At 40.5% G+C, this 20,066-nt stretch overlaps 3 protein-coding genes across 10 annotated transcripts; 2 read left to right on the top strand and 1 right to left on the bottom strand.

The window, feature by feature from the left end:
- Positions 1-4,613: 4,613 nt before the first annotated feature.
- Positions 4,614-7,214, top strand: LOC135632935 (transcription factor bHLH62-like). 6 transcript variants are annotated; one of them, XM_065141836.1, is made up of 8 exons: positions 4,614-5,692; positions 5,777-5,932; positions 6,022-6,087; positions 6,152-6,220; positions 6,288-6,356; positions 6,456-6,635; positions 6,714-6,807; positions 6,899-7,214. In XM_065141836.1, the coding sequence occupies exons 1-8, from the start codon at positions 4,910-4,912 to the stop codon at positions 6,937-6,939; spliced, it is 1,458 nt and encodes a 485-aa protein (XP_064997908.1). In that variant the 5' UTR covers positions 4,614-4,909; the 3' UTR covers positions 6,940-7,214. The 6 variants fall into 6 exon arrangements, with proteins under 6 accessions (XP_064997908.1, XP_064997909.1, XP_064997905.1 ...); XM_065141837.1 differs by having other exon boundaries at positions 4,669-5,653; XM_065141833.1 differs by having other exon boundaries at positions 4,771-5,692; positions 6,456-6,807; positions 6,899-7,086.
- A 1,258-nt stretch (positions 7,215-8,472) lies between these two features.
- Positions 8,473-16,486, bottom strand: LOC103977380 (cation/H(+) antiporter 15). Of its 2 annotated transcripts, XM_065144789.1 has the most exons (4): positions 16,255-16,486; positions 15,180-16,178; positions 13,884-15,102; positions 8,473-8,778 (listed from the first exon to the last, which is right to left on the bottom strand). In XM_065144789.1, the coding sequence occupies exons 1-4, from the start codon at positions 16,471-16,473 to the stop codon at positions 8,738-8,740; spliced, it is 2,478 nt and encodes an 825-aa protein (XP_065000861.1). In that variant the 5' UTR covers positions 16,474-16,486; the 3' UTR covers positions 8,473-8,737. The 2 variants fall into 2 exon arrangements, with proteins under 2 accessions (XP_065000861.1, XP_009391148.2); XM_009392873.2 differs by lacking the exon at positions 8,473-8,778 and having other exon boundaries at positions 13,720-15,102.
- Positions 16,487-17,127: 641 nt separating this feature from the next.
- On the top strand, positions 17,128-19,724 carry LOC135634398 (large ribosomal subunit protein eL32z-like). 2 transcript variants are annotated; one of them, XM_065144833.1, is made up of 4 exons: positions 17,128-17,192; positions 17,453-17,544; positions 19,044-19,225; positions 19,337-19,724. In XM_065144833.1, exons 2-4 carry the CDS (start codon positions 17,455-17,457, stop codon positions 19,464-19,466), a joined length of 402 nt encoding a protein of 133 aa, XP_065000905.1. In that variant the 5' UTR covers positions 17,128-17,192; positions 17,453-17,454; the 3' UTR covers positions 19,467-19,724. The 2 variants fall into 2 exon arrangements, with proteins under 2 accessions (XP_065000905.1, XP_065000904.1); XM_065144832.1 differs by having other exon boundaries at positions 17,136-17,294.
- Positions 19,725-20,066: the final 342 nt, after the last annotated feature.

Raw genomic sequence — 20,066 nt, 5'->3', positions numbered from 1 at the left:
TATTAAAAACTACACAAACACATGGGTCTCTCTACATATTTCAATGATTGAAGGCCATGTTATCCAACCCGATTCAAGGGAGCATTCATATGGATTTACATGAGACATACACGCACCAAAAGAGGAGCATCATCGAAGCTTTGATTGGAAGAGGCACATTAAATAAGGTTTGTGTCAGACATTAATTTGCAATGTTGTACGTTGACGAACAAAGGCAAGTAGGAGGATGGAAGGGATGTTTGGGGAATGATGCAGCAGTTCTTCCTATGATTACGCTGAGGAGTTTGTCCATGCAGAGTGGTGGTTAGATCTTCACCAGATTCTGTCTGCACTTATTTATCTCCCCCCTCCTGTTCTTAAGAGTCTGCATGGAAACACACCAGACAACAAGTATATTGTACCATTATCTAATCCTTCTCAGCCTGTTGTGTCCTAAAATAAACACTGAAAGCTTGGTGTAGGTTAATCTTCTTCCAACAGAGTGATGCTCGTTGTTCCTACTGGTCTTGTCCATGTAATCATGTTTGCAAAGCAATTGGTAAGATGACAGTACCAACTCTTGGTATGTCTCAAGAGCTTGAACAGTTCGATCAGTCCATGTAGAGGCTTCAGAACTTCACAAGCCTTACGAATGTGTATGAGTTCTTCTTGTCATACTGGATGACAATGTTATCATAGCTTCGCTATCATGAGAAACTTAGCGAGAACTAATCTTATTAGCGAGACCATGTAATCTAAAAAAATTAGATTAGTGACAAGCTAATGCAGGAATAAACTATTATGGTCGCTTCATCGAAATGTAAGTTTGGGATTGTGTAAACATAATATAATAATAGAACATTAATACTTTTTTAGTATTTTAAATAGATATGGTTGCTTAGAGCGATATTATTACTAAAGCGTCGCTCGTAAAATTCTAGTCCTGTGTTACTTGAGTTAAAGTAGTATAAGAAACTTTGGGAAGAAAGTATGGAATTCTAATTAGGTTTTGATTATGATTCACTCATGTGGTTGAGGGGCTGAGCATGCAGCACCATTCTCTTCTCCTCCTTGCCACCATGTCAAGTGTCTCTCTTTTCTTGTTTGATTCATACAACACTCCCTTGCTTCCTCTCTCTCTCATCTTAGTTAAGAAAAATAATGCACAAATCCCACATATTATCCAATCAGTATAAATTCTGTCACTCTTTCTGCCACAGCTTTGCTTGGACACAAAGTTCATCATTTTCCAGTGACACCCTCTGATTCAGATTTGAGAACCGAGGAGAAACCCCACCAGTCGTCCTACTTCTTCTTCTTGTTGTATTAGTCTATGAATGGTCCAGCCATTAAAGGAGTGGCAAGTGTCCTCCCCCATGTCTTCTTTTAGCTCTTTAGTCCCTCTCTATCCACCACCTAGAGATATTAAAGCTGCATAACACATGGGTCCATAAATTTCAATGATTGAATTCCATGTTATCCAACCCAATGAAGGGAAGGGGATCATTCATAGGGAAATTATTTGAGACATACATGCACCTAAAATGTAGAACTTCTGAAGCTTGATTGGAAGGGAGGTATGTGTGCTGTAACTAATCCTCCTTCAAAACCATGTAAGATGATGATGCATTTAGCTTCTGATTTGTGTTTGACTCAACCAGTGTTGTGAATTTGATCACAAGAATTTTGAACTGATAATAAATCTATCAATGCAGAAACTTCAAGTCTTCCACTAGCCTTACAATGTGTATGATTTATTGAGAATGCCATTTTACCTAATTGACAGATTGGATGACACTATTGGCAGAACTAACAACATTTTACCTTACTGCACATCAAGGAAAAGAACATTGCACTGAAGAGAGATTTGGAGAACCTAAGGCCAAAGCAGTAGAGAGAGAAATAAGAAAACCTTACTATAAAGTAAAAAATAATTCAAACAAAGATGTTGTTTTGTTACAGGCCAAGACAATCTTCTCTGGATTTATCTCTGAGATAAATGAACAGGTCATCTTGAGAAAGGTTTGGAAGTTGATAATGCAGAGAGACAAAGACAACAAAGCCATGCACAACCCAGACCAATCAAATCAAGCAGCCACACAATGAAAAATAATGGGCATATTTCATCATCAGATCAACAAAGAAAAGGCCCCAACAACAAGAGCTTCACCAGGAGCAAGGACAAAATAATCTTTTGTCCTTTGCCTCGTTAATATTGTTCATCAGGTATGGATCACATGTGCAGTTTGTATCATCATATGAGGAAGCATGAACCATCAGTTGAAAGGAGATTTGGCAGGGAATGAGAGCAAGTGATGGGAGTGCTTTGCAAGAGAGAGAGAGAGAGAGAGAGAGAGAGACTCCTTTCTTAGCTGGAGTCAAAGAGGATGGTAAGTCTTCATCAAAGCTCAAGGATTACATGTTGCCTGCCTTATCCCAGAAACCAAGAGCTCTCTTCCAAAGTGTTGCTGCCTTCAATGGTTCTTACAAAACAAGTGGGTCAAGTGTATCATTTGGAACTGTTCCAAATCAAAAGATGAGCAATCAAAGGAAGGAAAACTTAACTTGTCAAGCAAAAGTTACTAGCCCTATATTATTCAATCAGTCCAATATATTAATTAGTAGGGGACATGTCACATAATGATTAGTTGGAAAAAAAAAATAATATATGGATTTAAATATGAATATATCTTTTTCTACACATGAAGATTGAGTTGTATGCCTTTATTATTTTTTAAAATTAAAATATATTTTTATTACGTTAAATAACGTATATGACGCTCGTATGAGACTCGGACTTGAGATCTTTCTTGTGCAATAATGCATTAACCAACTTAGATATCTCAAGAGATTTACTGATCCAAATGTTTTTTATGCTAATTAATTGTTATTATTTGGTGAGTGTTTAAGAGACTTTTTTTTTCATTCTTCTTTGGTTTTTCTTTATTTTAATGAAGAGAAAATTAATTAATAATAAATTATGGATAGCTTGTTTACAATAGATTTTGTCATATATATTTTTACAATACATTCTGGATAAATATTTTCGATGCTAAGAATATTTGGAGCATTTTAGATATATTTTTTAAACTAAGTTTAGCAAACTTTAATTTTGATTAGCGATCATTTCGTTGAATTTTACGGATGAATATTCGCGATAGAATTATATACGAAGGAACTTAATATTTCAAAGGATAAATACACTAAACCAAAAGTTGCAAGGGTTAATATCATTAAATTTTTAAGAGATAAAGAAGTGAAAATTAAGAATATTTTGGATAATAACATCTGAATTAAAAGAAAATATAAATCGAATTCATTGACCAAAGCCACTGTTGACTGCACTGCTCCATCCTTCCAATTCCCTTCGGAATTCTAACCCCAATGATTGCAAAGGAATAAAATCTCACCTTCTCCGATTCGTTTTGTGCAGAGAGAGAGAGAGAGATGTGAAATTAATTAAGCTAGGTTTTACCTTAAGAGGAAGATTGAAGAGAGTGATGTGACTGAAATTAATTAAGCTAATTAGAGTAGGATTTTTCTTGAGCTCACTTTCCAATCCAATCATATAAAGTGCTAATGTTATGCCTCCTAAATCATCTTATTTGCCACCTAAGAATCTTGTGATGGAATGCTTTCAACAACAACGATCTGATAGTTACTTTGATATGACAAAAGAAGAGAGACATTTTAGATTTTTAATAAGTAAATCTCCTAACTAATGTTTAATATACCAAATATATTAGATAAAATTTCCAACTCTCAATCTTTACTAATACATCAACATGTTATCAACCACTAGTAATTTTAACTATCATCACACAGATTTCTTCTATCATAAGCTAAATCCAAGTCATATATATATATATATATATATATAAAATTCTCATAAGTACATCTACACACTAATCCTGTAATTAGTATTATTAATATGAGAAACGATAAAAGAAGGCATAACAAAGTTTTACTAAAATTTATAAATAAAAAATAAAAATTCTTAACTTAATTATATATATATATATATATAAAAGAAGGCATAACAAAGTTTCACTAAAAATTATAAATAAAAAATAAAATATTCTTAATTATATATATATATATATATATATATATATATATATATATATATATATATATATATATATGTTTGTATGTATGTATATGATCCTATTATCCACAATCAATTTATTGAATGAGTATTGGTACCCTTAATCTATGATAAGTGAATCATATATGCCATTATCATATTAATAATTCCTAGCTAGATTTTGTGTTTATATGACACGTTCAAAAATCAAGAAATCAGTAGGTTTTGGGAGACAAAGGCCTAATTTTAAGGACTTAAACACCAAAGAGTAGACTTATCAGAAGAATAAGCCATTGTACTTATCACATGATGAGGCTTCTGTGAACTAAATATCACATCCTCCACTACTGATCAGAAATGTTATTAATATAATCACCAAATTAAACAATTCTTTTTTATCATATGCTACTATTAATCTGTAAAATTCTTTTATTCCTACCTTTAAAAATAATTTAAAAATTAAATTAAATACTTTAGAAAGAAATATAATTCTGATCAGCAAACACAACCACAGCACAAAAAAGATGAATCCTCTCTCTCTCTCTCTCTCTCTCTCTCTCTCTCTCTTCATTAATCTTTCAGTGTTGAGGACACAGAATGATGCATGATGAACATTAATTCTTCATCACCATCACCACTGTTAGTCGCCACCACATCTTGTCCTCTTCCCTTCCACTCCTCCCCACATTTAAGCTTGTGCTCACCTCTCTCTCTCTCTCTCTCTGTCTCCCTCGCCACCACCTCCGTTTCTCTTCAAAAACCTTTTGGCCTCGCCAATTCTTTCGTAAAAATCCAACCTTGGCTCTTTTGTCGAACTTTTCGGTCTGGTAGTACCACTTGGGGATGGAAAAAGAGGGAGTTTGGGGCCTAAACTGGCAGTCCGCCGACGCCCTGGTGCCGCCGGAGTTGAATTCCGGCTCCTCAGCCTCCGGCCAGTTGCCGCAGTGCCTCCTCGATCTCAAATGGAGGCAGCCGATGACCCACGAAGCTGACTTCCAGTCGGCGCTCAGGTCGCTCGTCTCGTCGCCGTCCACTCACCCGGCGGAGCTCATCGGCCGGCTGGGGGTCGTCTGTAACTCCGGCGAGATGTCCCCCAGTCCTCGACGCCGCAGCACCCGTCTGAATTCCCCTCCAAAACTCGATCTTTCCGTGATGGATCGCTCGCACCAGGGGAGAGGCGGCCTCCCGATGCCGGCGAATCCATTGTCTGGAGCCCATCTCTTCACGTCCTCCGCCTCCCGCAGCGGAGGAAGGAGCTCCGCGGGTTTCCCGGTCCAATTCGGCCTCCCGGAGACTCCTGGAAACCTTTCAAGGGTCTCGAGCAGCAAATCCCTAATGGTAGGTGCAGCATCTCGCACGACAGCTCCGGAGACCGGCGACGAGGTCGCGATGCTGAGCCCTGCCCAAATGGAGATGGAGCTGATGTCTAAAATCTGCGGATCTCTGACGCCGGAGGATTCCGAGCTCGGCAATGGCCAGGACGAGTCGTCGGTCTCCGACCGGGTGACGGCCGAGGCATCATCCTTGAGGAACGTCGTCGACAGCAACGCAAGGAAGAGGAAGGCCGCTGCAAAGGGGAAGGGAAAGGTGCCACCTGTATCCTCTTCTTCCACCGATCCCCCTTACGTACGCTCGAAATCGACTCTCCGTGCTGCTTCTTCTTCCCAAATGTTTGTGGTAATTCCATCTTCCAGGATCCTCCTAATGCAGATGACAGAGCTGGAGAACTCCGATGCCAAGCGTCACAAAGCAGCTGAATCGAATGGCAAGAACAGTGACGCCAAGCCACCGGAGCCTCTCAAGGACTACATCCACGTGCGGGCGAGAAGAGGACAAGCCACTGATGCTCACAGCCTCGCGGAGAGGGTAAGAAGAACAACTCATCCACTGTTCCATGTCCATTTCCTGCTTCAGAATCCCCTGTTTCTGATGCAGCGACTGCCTTCTTCCTCTAGGTTAGGAGAGAAAAGATCAGCAAGAGGATGAAGTTCCTGCAAGATCTCGTGCCAGGTTGCAACAAGGTACATGTTTCAGCGATCTCAGACCACGAATTCTTAGCTTCATGTAATGAATTCGGAGCTGCAGGTGACCGGCAAAGCCGTCATGCTGGATGAGATCATAAACTATGTGCAGTCGCTGCAGCGGCAAGTCGAGGTATCGACATCGTTTGCTTGACATCGTGAGATGGGAATTCATCTTAATTCTGATGTTTCGGTTTCAGTTCTTGTCGATGAAGCTGGCGACTATGAATCCCCAGCTGGACAACATGGAACTCCTCATTCCAAAACTTGTAAGCTTAGCTTTCACGATCTCCTTAGTTGCAGAGCTCCATGAGAACTCATCAGCTCAACTCATGCATGCCTGCATCGGATTTGGCTTGTGAATTCAGATGTATCAAGCGCATGGAACGACGATGCCGCAGCCGCTTTATCCAGTGGAGACGACGAGCTTATCGTTCTCGTATGCTCATCGGCCTCAGGCAGCTTCTGGACTCGAAGCACAGTTCTCCATGGATGCATTGGAATCCTCCTTGAGCCAGCCTCAGAATCTGCAACCGGCTCCTCTGGATGTAAGAATTGCAGCCGTAACATGGAAGAATGACATGAATTATGAGTTCTGGGATCAACGATATGGTAATCTTTCACAGGTCGGGGATTATTGGGAGGATGACCTGCACAGTGTTGCTCAGCTCGGCCTTGGACAGAACCAGGAGGCTGCAATCTCCTCCCAGGGTTTCCACAGTAAGCGTGATGGAAACCAGTGTTGGTTGGATTCATTATGTTCATGCAAGATGTTAGGGGAAATGTGATGCATGTTCTTCTTCCGATGCAGGCCAAATAATGCATGCAAATCACATGAAAATTGAGCTCTGATTGCTTGATTTCCGGACAAAAGAGAAGGCCTCTCTGTCTGTATATAGGTGAGATATTGCTTGGGAGCACAATCATGAAATTTCATCTGATGACCAATTTGTTCTGAGCACATAATTTATGTGAAGACTTCTCCTTGAAGCACAAGCAAAAGACTGAAACAGGTGAAAGTGGGTGGAGGAATTTAGTATGATGATGATGTAATTTTGTACTATCATGAGTTGAGAGCTGTTGATTGTGGATTCATGAAGGAGCTCCCATGCTTGTTTTTGCTGCAACTCTCTCTCTCTCTCTCTCTCTCTCCAGCTTCTGTCTTGTCCTCTGCAAGCCTTCCAAGTGAAATGGGAGATCCTACATCTTAGTTCTTTTTTCCCTATGTCTTGTTTGTACTGTACACAATGCTGTCAGAGTAGGCCAGAATGAAAGGATGGAGCCAATCTGATCTCTTTTTCTTGTGCATTAGTGTCATCAATCTGAGGTAGAGATTGAGTCAGTTCAGACTTGGCTTTGTCAAGGCATAATGGTGTGATATATTATTGCAGATCTAAATTATATCAATTTATATTTGACGTATCATGATTATGATTAAGAGCTCACTATCGATGTCGACTGAAATCAACTTAACAGATATCTTATACAGGAATGATATTGAGATAATCGATAAGGCAAAAAAAAAAATTTATCGATATGAGTTATTTCCTCATGATCAATCGTAAAAGTTTATTTTAATATAGATTTATGATTCATCAAAAGATGAAAAAAGAAGATAAAACTAAAGAACTTGTGGATTAGATTGATTCCAGGCAAGTTAGGCACCTCCAAGAAAGAACTCTACTAGTGGTCTCTTCCCCCCTCGGATGGATCTCTCTCTAAAAGACACGGCCATGGTTTCCCTGCAAGTAGAAGGCAAAACTGATGCTTCTCTCTTTGATGTGGGAGTCATCCGAATTAGGGTGAAGGATGCAGGCCAGGGTTGTTCATGTGTCTTTGCATCCTGCTGCCGTACCTCATTTGGACCAGCATCATTGCATGTTTTCCCTACTGATGTGATGCCCAATTGGACCAACCATCATTCCCTTTGTCACTGCCTTTTGATCTTACGTAAATCACAAGTCATCTATGTCATTATTCTACTAAAGACAGACTTCTTATTCCCCTACTTCTTCTTATCAATACCAAAAGAATAATAACAAATAAATTTCTATTTTTTTTTTCTTCTCATTTTGTAGATATAATTTACCATTCAAACAGCCTAATTCCAAAAGCATATATGTGGATAAAAGAACCTAATTTCATTTCAGCTTTAGATCTACCAGAATGAGCTTCCAAAAACATCAAAAAAAAAAAAAAAGTGTGTTTCTTCACCAGTATTCTACACTAAAATCTTGAGATATTTAGGACATTTATGAAACAGAAAAAATCATTAGGTTCCTTTTTTTTTCTTTCATCCATCCAACCAAACTTTAGTTAAGGAATTCAAAATACTTATCTAACAGCATTGGCCCAAAAAGAAGGAAAAGAAATAGTTGAAAGGTGTAGTGTTGAAACTGTGAGGTTGATAGAATGTTTTACTGGTCCATCAAACAGTGGATGATGAGTTCTTGTCAGCTCCCACTGATGGCATCCATTCAACCGTGGATGATGGGTTCACCAAAGCTACCCAGGACGAGCTCAGAACTACAAGCAAAAGTAGTCCATTGACAGAATCATCTTCTTGTGTCTTCCTTTGCCTTCATGGTTTGCTGCAGCAGCTGTTGGATCCAACTTTGTCTGCTAGCTTAGATGCATTGAATCATTGCAGTCAGCCATGTCCTTGAGGTGTTCCATGGAGAGGATCAGGTTCTGTTTTCTGAAACTTGAAAACCAAAGATGAACACAGAGAGATTGCAATCATGGTGGAGAGACAAGGGCAGAAGGAGCAGTTTCTTCTGGCCTCTTTGACGTGATAGCATTTCCTCCATATGAAAGTGCAGGTCTGATGTCCGCAGTGGAATTCCATATCAGCGGGGGAAGTGGATGCTGATCCACTTGAATGTTTGCCTCCCCCGCAGCAACTACTACTAGAAATCCTTGGCAGCCTGTACATGATGCCAGAGACCAGAGGAGGGAAGAAGACATGGTAGCATCAAGTACAGAGGTCATTGCTTTTCATAGGATTGCTGACGACCTTCTGTGACACACCAAGCTAAATTTCACATCCAAAGTAAAAGAAGAATTGAGCACATTAATTTGGATAAATACTCTGGATCATGACATGAAAAAAGCCACTGAATTAGGTCTCTTCAGCATCACATTGGTGTTTATTTCCAGGTTATGATTATAGTAGTTATATGACGGGATCAAATGACATGACTCAGATCAATTTCTTAACCAATAAAAAATCGACATATGCACTTATCAAAGGTTGAGGATTTAAAACTCCATCTCATAAAAATCTTATATCTTAAACATTGAAAACTTGAAACTTCATCCGAAAAAAATAAAAAACACAAGAAAATTTATTTTATATCTTTCCTTTTTATCCAGGATCATCCAGGAGAGAGATATCTGCATCTCTAGTGTTCAGATATCACTGTCAACCTACTGGCAGCGGAACTCCCTATCACCGTCAGACCAAATTAACTGAAGTCATTTGCATGTTACTTCATGTTTATGCAACATGATATGAGAGTCATTTAAGGCACTCCTAATGTCCAAAGTGAGCCTTTTGAGAGGTCTAGAAGATAATTAGGGTACCAGGTTGTTGATTAAGATAGGACTGAAGCATAATTGCAGACTGTTTAGATAAGTTAACATGAGAAAATGACAGAGCTGAAGCATGATTATGGAATGTTTAGGTGAAGTTCACATGAGAAAATGACTCACACATGAATTGGCACATCAGCTGCTTGACAAGAACAAGTCTTTTGTTTGTGGCCAGAGCAAAATCAAGATGTGACAACCACATCACAGCAACTGTTCCATGACAAAGTCACAGATGAGATAGCCATAGAAGTGGAGCTTACTGCACAGGACACAGGATATAGACAGTTCACAGCAGTCTCCAATTATTTAGGCTGCATTCTATTTCTATTTTGCTTCTAAACTTATCATAGATTTAATTGAGCTAATCAAATGGAATTAGCTCAGATTAATGGAGATAATATTGATTAGTAGATCCTTTCTTAGGTTTTTCTCACTTTGGAGACACTACTTTGGCATTCCGTTCTAACTTAAAGATGGCATAAAGACAGTGACCCATATTCAACTTGTTGACCACTAGAGATGAAACATAACAAGGCACTAGGAAGTGTAGAAAAGAAAGCTGTTATATGTTTACAGTTTACGCATGTGTTTATATTGGATAGGAAGAAAGATTGCGTGATTTTCAAACATTAAAAGAGCCAAATCTAAGGTGAAAAACCAGCCCTTAGATATCGAGTTCCGCTCCTGGCATTGGACAGGTGATCTTACAACGTCAAGTGTTGCAGGAAAATATAGTTCAGCTCCTGATGGATCCTTCAATACTAGAAATGGTCGTCAGGACATAAAGCTCACTTGTGATCCAAATATGAAGTATTCACAGAATTTTTCTCCTCCTTGTGGGCTCTGATTTGCTCCATAGCGGCATAAAAGATGACATCTTGCAGTCATTAGGGTATATTTAGATACTATAACCCGGTAAAGTATCCATCTCAGCAAAGAATACAAGAAAAGATCCAGATACTGCTGATTCAGTATAACCAAAGCAGTTTATTGTTATCAATGAAAGTTCAGTTCCACCCATGTAAGATAGCCGGAATGTGCCAGATATGATCATCAACATATTAAAGCCTAAAATTGATCACTAAGTATATCAGCATATGCAGGAAAGTTTTCAACAAGGTACTACAACATGCAAGAAGCTGCTCAAAATTATCGAATTAGACAAGTGACCGGGATTCTCATAGTTATGCCCCCATAGGAACAAAAGTTTCTAAATACTGAAGAATGGTTCAGGCAACTATCTAAACCAAGAATTATTGTGACAGCTGATGGAAACTGACAAGATGGATTGTGGTTCTTTGGCAGTTAGTCTCCAGAATCAGTTACAGCTGAGTGGTGGATAAGATAACAGTGCTATCTATTCAGCTGAAGCATGATTAAATTTATAACTGAAGCATGGCATGTGACAGGCTGATCAAGTTCAGGCTCGTTGTCATCCAGCAAAGTACTTCTTATCAATTAACATATTAGATAGTCTGAAACAACAAAGACTAAACTATTGGTTCTACTTTCTTAAGTAGAAGGTACGACATACTTGCTTCTGTTCTCTTTATGTGCTGTTAAGATGACTTTGACAATCTGCTTAGTTCAGGAAAATGTAAAAGCTAGTCTCATCATGCAGCAATTGGTGAAGCTTCTCAGCATTACTTGCTGCAAGTTAGATTTCCTGTCTCCATGGAGGAGTCAGCATCCAACTTCTCAAAAATGATGATCGAATAAGAAATGTTTTAATACAAGAACAGGTCGATATCTTATAATGATAACAGTAGACTATGTTGAGTAGTGTTCAAACCCATCTCATATATCCCATCTAATATTTTTTTGAAGTCATCAACATTAGATTACTCAAAAGCAAGACAAAAGATCATTTTAAGATCCAATTTTCATGCATCATTACTGATGGTCCTAGACATATGCAGAACAGCTAGACCCATTTAGTGATGGTACTGACACATCCATCTGCTAGTGGCACATCCAAAACTGGGTCTGGAATCAAGGGAGAAAAAAAAGGAAAACAGAATGTTAGTCATGAGCCATTTACTAAACTGCATACTCTCCCATGCAGCATGTAAGAATACGCACATGATATAGCAAATTAGGATATCAAAACATGTTCTGATCATTCAATTGAAAACACTGATTCAAGTAACCAATTTAGTAAGTTGTTTTCATTCATGATGGAGATACTACACAAATATCAAGACAATGTTTGAATGAGATATGTATGGTGCTAAATGAAACGAAAAAGTTTGTACCTGAATATTCAACTCACAGTCAGTAACCTCATCATAAATTTCAGGCAAAAATTAGCATGAACAAACTAACTCCAATTGCATGGATATCCAATCAAGAAGTGACTGCAGACCTATAATACGATAGGCAAAATACATAGGAAACAATGTTGAAGAGTTGCTTTGATGGCAAAATACCCTTTAGCTGCACCTAAAACAGTTGACAGAAACAAGGTTATACAGGGTCTAATTGTCTCCCAGCTTTTATGTATTTCCAGGCAAATTTTGTTGGTTGACTAAGTTCAAAGTAATTCAAGATGTAAATACAAAAAACATAACACTAATTGGAAGCAGAAGAAATCACCGTTAGGACATGACATTACTGAATAGAAAGATATCAACAATTTTATTGAATACAAGAAAGCGAAGTAAAACAAATCCACCCACCTCCAGAGGAAAACCATTATCTTGTAAACGTGTCGTGTTAATTATGCCCCGAACTATAACAGTAACCCCATCTGCAGTCGTAAGAGTATGAGCATCATCTCGTTTCACAGCTGGTGCACATCTGAAGACTCTTGTTGCGTATATGGTAAGGAAACCATGAAATTTTCATAAGAATACAACAAAGCAGTGTGTCTTTCACGAACACCAAGAACAGGAAAGGGTTAATTTCCAATTTCATATCACAGGAACGACCAATTCATTAGTGAACTCTCCCAAGGGACGAGAACACGCAATACAATATGGATAAGAACATTCTTTTGAGTGCAAATCAAACATCTCCGAAGGAATTACCTCGTCGTAAACCCGTCGACGGCTATTCTCCTCCCCTCGAATCCTCTTTCCGCGTCAGTCAACCACCAATCCGAAAGTGCAACCTGAGACGGATCAAGAATCAAATCCCTAAACCTAACTCATCCCAAATGCTCTTCCAGGGTCGGGAGGAGGGAGCAGATGAGGGCTTCGCCACGGCAGCCGGCGAGCGTACACGACCTCCGTGCCAATGTTAGAAGAGAGGGGCTACTTGGTGGGCTTACGGGGCTTCCTTTGACAGTGGTAATAATAACGATAGTTTATATATACATATATATATATATATACATATATATATATATATATACATATATATATATATATACATATATATATATATATATACATATATATATATATATATGTATATATATATATACATATATATATATATATATACATATATATATATATATATACATACATATATATATATATACATATATATATATACATACATATATACATACATATATATATATACATACATATATATATATATACATACATATATATATATATATACATACATACATATATATATATATATATATACATACATACATATATATATATATATATATATATATATGTATGTATATATATATGTATGTATACATATATAAATGTATATACATGTATATATGTATGTATACATACATATATACATACATATATACATGTATATATATATATATATATATATATATATATATATATATATATATATATATATATATATATATACTGTAACAGATAGATTTGAGATTAGAACAAGCCGCCAAGAGTAGAGATGGAGAACTAGTTGAAGTAATTGGTGGATTGATGATCAACCATTCTATGAAGCATTAAATCATATTAAAGAATCATTTCTTGTTCCTTTAGAACACCAGTTCTTCTTCTTCGAGACGTGGAAATGGTGTTGGAAGTCCTGCAACTCTAATGATAAGATCTAAATGCTCAAAACTGATGCATGTTCCTACACCTCACTCACTACATCTTCTGCACCCACTCATCTACCGTTCCGCCTGACGCTGAGCTCAGGTGGCATCGCTTGCCGCGCCCTGGACGCCGTCGACAACCTTTGGCTCTCGTTACCGTTGCGTCGTTGCATTGGCCTCGTTGAGCCCTCCGTCGTCGTTGATCCAGTTCTGCCGAGCGGCCCTCCTGTGTACTGATGCACCACCAGCACCGATATCGTCGTCGCGAAGTCCGACGAGGCCAACAAGTCCCCTATCGGCCCCAACTCCGGGCACTCTGCCCACTCCGTCAACCCTGCTGTTAGCGTCAGTGCGGCGTCTCGCTGACTTCTTCCCACCACGTACAGATCGTGCACGCTCTCCATCGATTGAATGGCCGCCACTGTCTCCTCCGTGCTGTTCACCACCTTCTCCGTGTACAGCAGCGACTCGTTGCCGATGTTCCCGAGTAGGAATTCGTTTAGGTACTCCTCGTCGAGCTGCTTCTCCTGGGTGCTATCGGTGACGATGGAAATGGTCCTGGAGTCTTGTGCAGTCGGTGGCGGCGGCGTGGTGGCTGGGGATTGTGGTACGTCAGCTTGATCACCGGCGATGAATCGAACGACGGTGAGGTTGATCGATGGGTTCTCGGCCATGCGCCACGCGTATGCCAGCGCCTCCCGGTCATCGGGTCCTCCGAAGAAGAGCAACGCTATGCGATGCGAGTACTGCTGGCCGTGAGCCATCCGGGCTTTGCTGCTTAGCCCACGGTCGATGAGGATGCCGACGGAGCAGGGTGACGCGTTGAGCACGTTCGCGTTGAGCACCTTGATGGATGAATTGATCGGCTCCATGCCCCCGTCCACCGTCTGCTGCTTGTGGAACGGAAGGATAATGAGGGTGACGTGCTTGTCTTCCGCAAGGCTACAGATGTCCTCATGCATGGTCGTGTAGGGCGAGACGACGGTCAGCGTCTGCACCGAGACGCCACCCACGCGCTGCTCGTAGTTATCGAAAGCGTGGAAGATGTGCTCGGACTGCACTTGCCTGCCGATGAGCGAAGCGACGGGCTTGCGGTTGTTGTTGACCTTGGAGGTCTTGGTGTGGTGGACGATGAGCATGGCGGAGGCACGGCCCGTGAGCTCCACAAGGTGGAGGGCGTAGACAAAGATCGGGGAGCGCTTGCTGGGGTTGGAGATGTTGAGGACGCTGACGATGGAGGGCACGTTGCGGGTGTTGTGGACGCAGGCCAGCACCCGAAGCTCCGTGTCGGGCTTCGAGCGTTGCAGGTTACGGCGCTTGTAGCCGACGAGGCGACGTAAGGGCCGATGCAGATACGTCACCAGCGGCGTCACCATTAGAGTCATGACCAACGAGGTCATGACCATCACGGCGAAGGATTCATCATCAAGAACCTAATGGTAACTAGCACAACAAATAGTCAGATTCTTGGGGAGTCAACGGCGATACGTCCATCAACAAGGAAACGTACCTCCATATCCCTTCCGATGTTGAGGACGATGATCTCCACCAGCCCCCTCGTGTTCATCAGAAAACCAAGGGAAAGACCTTCACGCAATGGCATGGTGTAGAAGAGAGAAATCACGACGGTGCCGGCAATTTTGCCGATGCTCGCTAGCACGAACACTAGGACGAGGAGCGCCACGGTCCTCCCATCCCTAACCTTGGACAAGTCCGTGCTCAGCCCATTGGATACGAAGTAGAGAGGTAGCAGCAAACCGCTGACGATATCCTCCAGCCTCGCGATCAACGCCACCCCGACCGGACCGTTCGGTAGCACGAGGCCGAAGACGAACGCCCCGAACGCAGAGTGGAATCCAATGACGTCGGACATCACAGCTGCTAACATCATCGTGCCAAGTAAGAGGCACACATGGAAGTCGCTCACTGCTTGGCCTTCGGGTAGCTTTTGCATGAACCACCACATGGTCGGGCGAATGCAGAAGAGACAGAGAAGGACGAAGCCCACGCCGGAGAGTAGAACCCAGAGGGGTGTCAGTGCGGTCCCACTGGGCCCTGTAAGCGCGACGGAGATGGCCAACAGGATCCATGCGCAGAGGTCGTTGATGATCGCGGCCGACATGGAGATTCTTCCGATCTCCGAGTTGAGGAGCTTGGTCTCTGCAAGGATGCGAGCGAGCAGGGGGAAGGCGGTCACGGAGAGAGCGACTCCCAGGAAGAGGACAAACGCTCCCTCGTGGATGTTCTTGCTGATGAAGTTTCGGAGCAGGAAGGAGGAGGCGGTGCCGATGGAGAAAGGGATGACCATGCTGGCTGCTGCAACCACAAGCGCCTTGTGCCCTGTTCTGCCGATGACAGCAATGTCCATCTCCACGCCGACGAGGAAAAGGAAGTAGAGAAGGCCGAGGTGACCCAAACCCTGCAACGTCAGGATACTCCTCGGTGGAAAGACGACGTCGCGGAAGACCGCCATCTGGCCCGCCACCGACGGGCCAAGAACGATGCCGCCCTATGGAAACAGAAGGATCATGCGTCAGTACTACCGCGATGGTGGATGCTTCGAAGGAACGACGCAAAAGAGTTACGATGATCTCAGCGAGGAGACGAGGCTGGTGGAAAGGCTTCAGGAGGAGGGCGACGACGCGGGTGACCAACACAATGACGAGATTTTGGACGATGAGGAGAGGGAGGGAGAAGGAAAGAGGATTCAGCCCTTGCCAGATGCCGTTGGTGCAGGTCATCGTCGAGACGAAGCACACGACAGTGCCTGTGTCATCGGTTATGTTCGTTGGTGCAGTCACCATCTTCGATCATGGCATTCCCAAATGGAGTCGGAGGAGGAACAAAGAGAACCGGAGAAGAAGGCTTCGTGATGATGAAGGGAAAAGGTCAACCGAGTGATTGATTTGACTTTGACCAAAGGACAAGAATCTATCTATTATTTGATTGGTTGACCGGGCTCCTTAACCCAAGATTTGGGAGACGATGTCGGAAAACTAGAGTTGGTGGATGTGTTTATTGTATTAGAAAAGTCACACATTCTACCCTCTTTTTTTTTTTCTTTTCTTTTTATCCGTATTTATATATAAATTCGAGGACGAATTTTCTATCAAAAATATGTATAGAACGCCTTATTTTTTTAAAAGAATATTCATCTAAAAAGAGGAGTATTCTGCACGAAAAAAAAAAAGGACAAATAGAATGCCGTAAAAGCCAGTAAGACTAAAAAAGACCAGCTTTTTTATTTTCGGGATTTTTATGAGAATTATGACGCCATGCTCACATAAAAACGTTTCAAATAATCGGAATCCCGTTCTTGTGGGATCCATTTGTGGGCCCTTCACTGCAGACCACGTCATCCGTATTATTTATGGGGTCGATTCAGCCAGCCACTAGACGATGCTTCTAGGAGAACGCAAACACCTATAGGTGTATCAAACTCACACCAGACTTGTCCCATATTAAAGCTTCTGACAGTGCGGGTTAGGGCTTTCGGCGGGCGTTCGAGAACGAGAACGCGGAGGTGAGCCACCATTGGCTTCTTCTTCCTTTCTTCCACATCAGTTCTAGGGTTCAGGTTCTCTAAGATTTGAGCGTAATCCGGTACTCTTTGAGCCGATTTGAGGTGATTTTGTGTGATTGTTGTCTCTGATGTCGTGTTATATTTCTGCTTCTTGCGATGTTTCGAGTGATCGAAAATTGGATCTGGTTGGGGCTGTCGGGGATGATTTACTGTTTTGGTTTGGAAAAGAAGCTGACGCTTTTTTTTTTGACCTTGCGAAGAAATGGCGGTTCCGTTGCTCACGAAGAGGATCGTCAAGAAGCGCGTCAAGAAGTTCAAGAGGCCCCAGAGCGACCGCAAGATCTGCGTGAAGGTAAAAACTGAACCCTTGTTTTCCATAAAATGTAAAGATTTAAAGTATAGGCTTGATTGTTATTGTAAATCTATTGTTTTTGCTGTAAAGTATTGATAGTTGAAGTTTTATTGATGCATTGTATTTGATTCGTAGATCGTGCTTTAGGTTACTGCTTCTGCCTTACAGGGTGCTGCCTTTTATATCAGTGTCACTTGGTTATGTTTTTTTCCCCCTTGTTTGGGATGATCTAAAATAATTAGCTTTAACTATAATTACTTGGAAAATATTTATGAAACAATGGTTAAATGACATCCTAATTTCAAAGTTATTCTGTGGCTCATACGAGTGGTCTATATTTTTCTAGACGGCTAGTGTTTCAGGTTGTAATTCCATGGATGAGATTTATGAAACAATGGAATGCTAAATAACATGAAATTTCAAAACTATTCTGTGGCTAATTGTAGTGGTCCATATTTTTCTAGATGGCTTGTTTTGTAGTTGAACTGTTGGTAAAATAGGCTGAAATGTCTTGTAAAGGTAAAATGTGATTACTTCCCTGGAAGTAGGAGAGATGTGTTCTTTCTTCGTACATCCATGTCAGCCAGATCTTCTCGATCTCTATGGATGAACTATCTATTGTTTCCCTGCTGTACACCTGCTAAACCTCGAAATGTGGCTTTCCACCTTTTATCATATAATCTCCTTTTTTGCTGTGCACAGTTTAGTTTTGATTCCTTCATCTTTGGCTTAGTTGTCTGACTGAAGAGAGATTCTATCAGCATATAACTCCAGAAATCTATTGGAATTTATTCAATTTGAAAAAGGAATTATTGTTTTAAGTGACCTCTGAATGACTATACCTACTCCAGATTTAAAGTATAAGATCGTTTAGACTGGTTGCAGAAGTTTTGGCTTAAATTTTTTCTTTATTAGGATGATGGCTACATTCCTCTTAATGATCATGGAGCTATCTTTAGTTGGATTACTCTTATGGGCTACAAAAAACATGTAAAATTCCAATTTCAGACAACCCTGAGCCTTGAAGTAAGTTGCTGAGTAAAATTAAGGGGATTCTAGTTTTCTCTTTTCCCATTTTGATATTAATTTTTTTCTTATATGAACTATGGATTTCCAAGAAAACAATTATTTAGCATTCCTGTACATATTGGAAACTAAAACATGCATGTAAGAGAGAAAATGGTCAGCTTTGCTTATTGATGTAAGAACTAGGCATGGAGAAAATCTTCATGATGAGATGTATGATTTCATTATGTTGTTGTATTTGTCTTCTGGAGGGCCTGACAGTGTCTGTCATATATTGCTAGTGTACAAATTTTCTCATCAGGAATTTTGTATGTACAATTACTTTAGCCAACTTTAACCAGCAAGGATTTGATGCTTTGCCTTTTTTACAACTTTATTTCCTTAACTGCTTTTACTGATTGCTTATTTTAAGTCATAATATATGCTTGCTGTAACTGGTCAGATTTTTCATGATTTGAATGTTATGGTGATAGCCAAATTGGCGGAGACCTAAGGGTAATGATTCTCGTGTGAGAAGAAAGTTTAAAGGATGTACCTTGATGCCAAATATTGGGTACGGTTCTGACAAGAAGACACGCCATTACCTGCCCAACGGATTCAAGAAGTTTGTGGTTCACGATGTTTCCGAGTTGGAGTTGCTCATGATGCACAACAGGTGGACTTCTTTATACATTGCTCATTCCTCGGTCAAGATATTGATATAGCATGTCAACATGTTGTCACATGTATTCATGTTTTAAAATGTGTTTCTTAATTTCTCTCTCAGGACCTACTGTGCAGAAATTGCTCACAATGTTTCGACAAGGAGGCGCAAGTCGATCGTTGAGCGAGCCACCCAACTTGACATTGTTGTTACCAACAAGCTAGCAAGGTTGCGCAGTCAGGAGGATGAGTGAGCCAATGCTTAGTCGTCCAGCTTGAAGCAAACTTATATTAGCAGATTTTGATTTATCAGCTTGTTTGAGCACCCGTTTGTGTTGGTTGGTAATTAGTCATAGTAACAAGATTTTGTTTAGCATGAATGGTAAATTGTCTCGAGTTTAAATTCCGAACTTAATTTTGGTTATTCTGGAACTCGGTTTTTGACAGGATCTGAAGAATGTGACAACATTCTTTTTCAATCCACATGAAATCTTACATTGGGGTTTCTATAATGGTGCCTAAATAATTGCTTTCTAACAGCATTTGTCTAGTTGCATATGAATGATGAAAAATGGACTTGCCTTTTTCTATACATCTGAAAATTTTTCATGGAAATTGGAATACAGTTTATCATTTTTTTTATTACCAGGCATTAAAAAGGACTTTGCTAGAGAAGTATTGGATAATTATTGTGCAACCATTCTCATGTTGGTAAATTTGTGATGAGCACAAGCAGTAGCCATGTGCATGCATGTTATAGTTTCACTGGGATCGAAGAGTTTCTCTATTTTAATGGTTGATAATTTTTAATACCTAAAACATTTATACTTATTGAGGATTCAAAATCTTATTTA

The sequence above is a fragment of the Musa acuminata genome, chromosome BXJ3-3, assembly GCF_036884655.1.
Source record: "Musa acuminata AAA Group cultivar baxijiao chromosome BXJ3-3, Cavendish_Baxijiao_AAA, whole genome shotgun sequence".
Lineage (NCBI taxonomy): Eukaryota > Viridiplantae > Streptophyta > Magnoliopsida > Zingiberales > Musaceae > Musa > Musa acuminata.
This window is presented reverse-complemented; position numbering and strand designations above follow the sequence as displayed.

Bases quoted from the DNA above. Each gene is read 5' to 3' on its own strand.
- LOC135632935 (XM_065141830.1), top strand. From the start codon at position 4,910: ATGGAAAAAGAGGGAGTTTGGGGCCTAAACTGGCAGTCCGCCGACGCC. The intron at 5,933-6,021 runs GTAAGAAGAACA...TTCTTCCTCTAG, and splicing joins CTCACAGCCTCGCGGAGAGG to GTTAGGAGAGAAAAGATCAG. The intron at 6,088-6,151 runs GTACATGTTTCA...TCGGAGCTGCAG, and splicing joins TCGTGCCAGGTTGCAACAAG to GTGACCGGCAAAGCCGTCAT.
- LOC103977380 (XM_009392873.2), bottom strand. From the start codon at position 16,473: ATGGTGACTGCACCAACGAACATAACCGATGACACAGGCACTGTCGTG. The intron at 16,179-16,254 runs GTAACTCTTTTG...CTGTTTCCATAG, and splicing joins GTCTCCTCGCTGAGATCATC to GGCGGCATCGTTCTTGGCCC. The intron at 15,103-15,179 runs GTACGTTTCCTT...AGTTACCATTAG, and splicing joins ACATCGGAAGGGATATGGAG to GTTCTTGATGATGAATCCTT.
- LOC135634398 (XM_065144833.1), top strand. From the start codon at position 17,455: ATGGCGGTTCCGTTGCTCACGAAGAGGATCGTCAAGAAGCGCGTCAAG. The intron at 17,545-19,043 runs GTAAAAACTGAA...TTATGGTGATAG, and splicing joins ACCGCAAGATCTGCGTGAAG to CCAAATTGGCGGAGACCTAA. The intron at 19,226-19,336 runs GTGGACTTCTTT...TTTCTCTCTCAG, and splicing joins TTGCTCATGATGCACAACAG to GACCTACTGTGCAGAAATTG.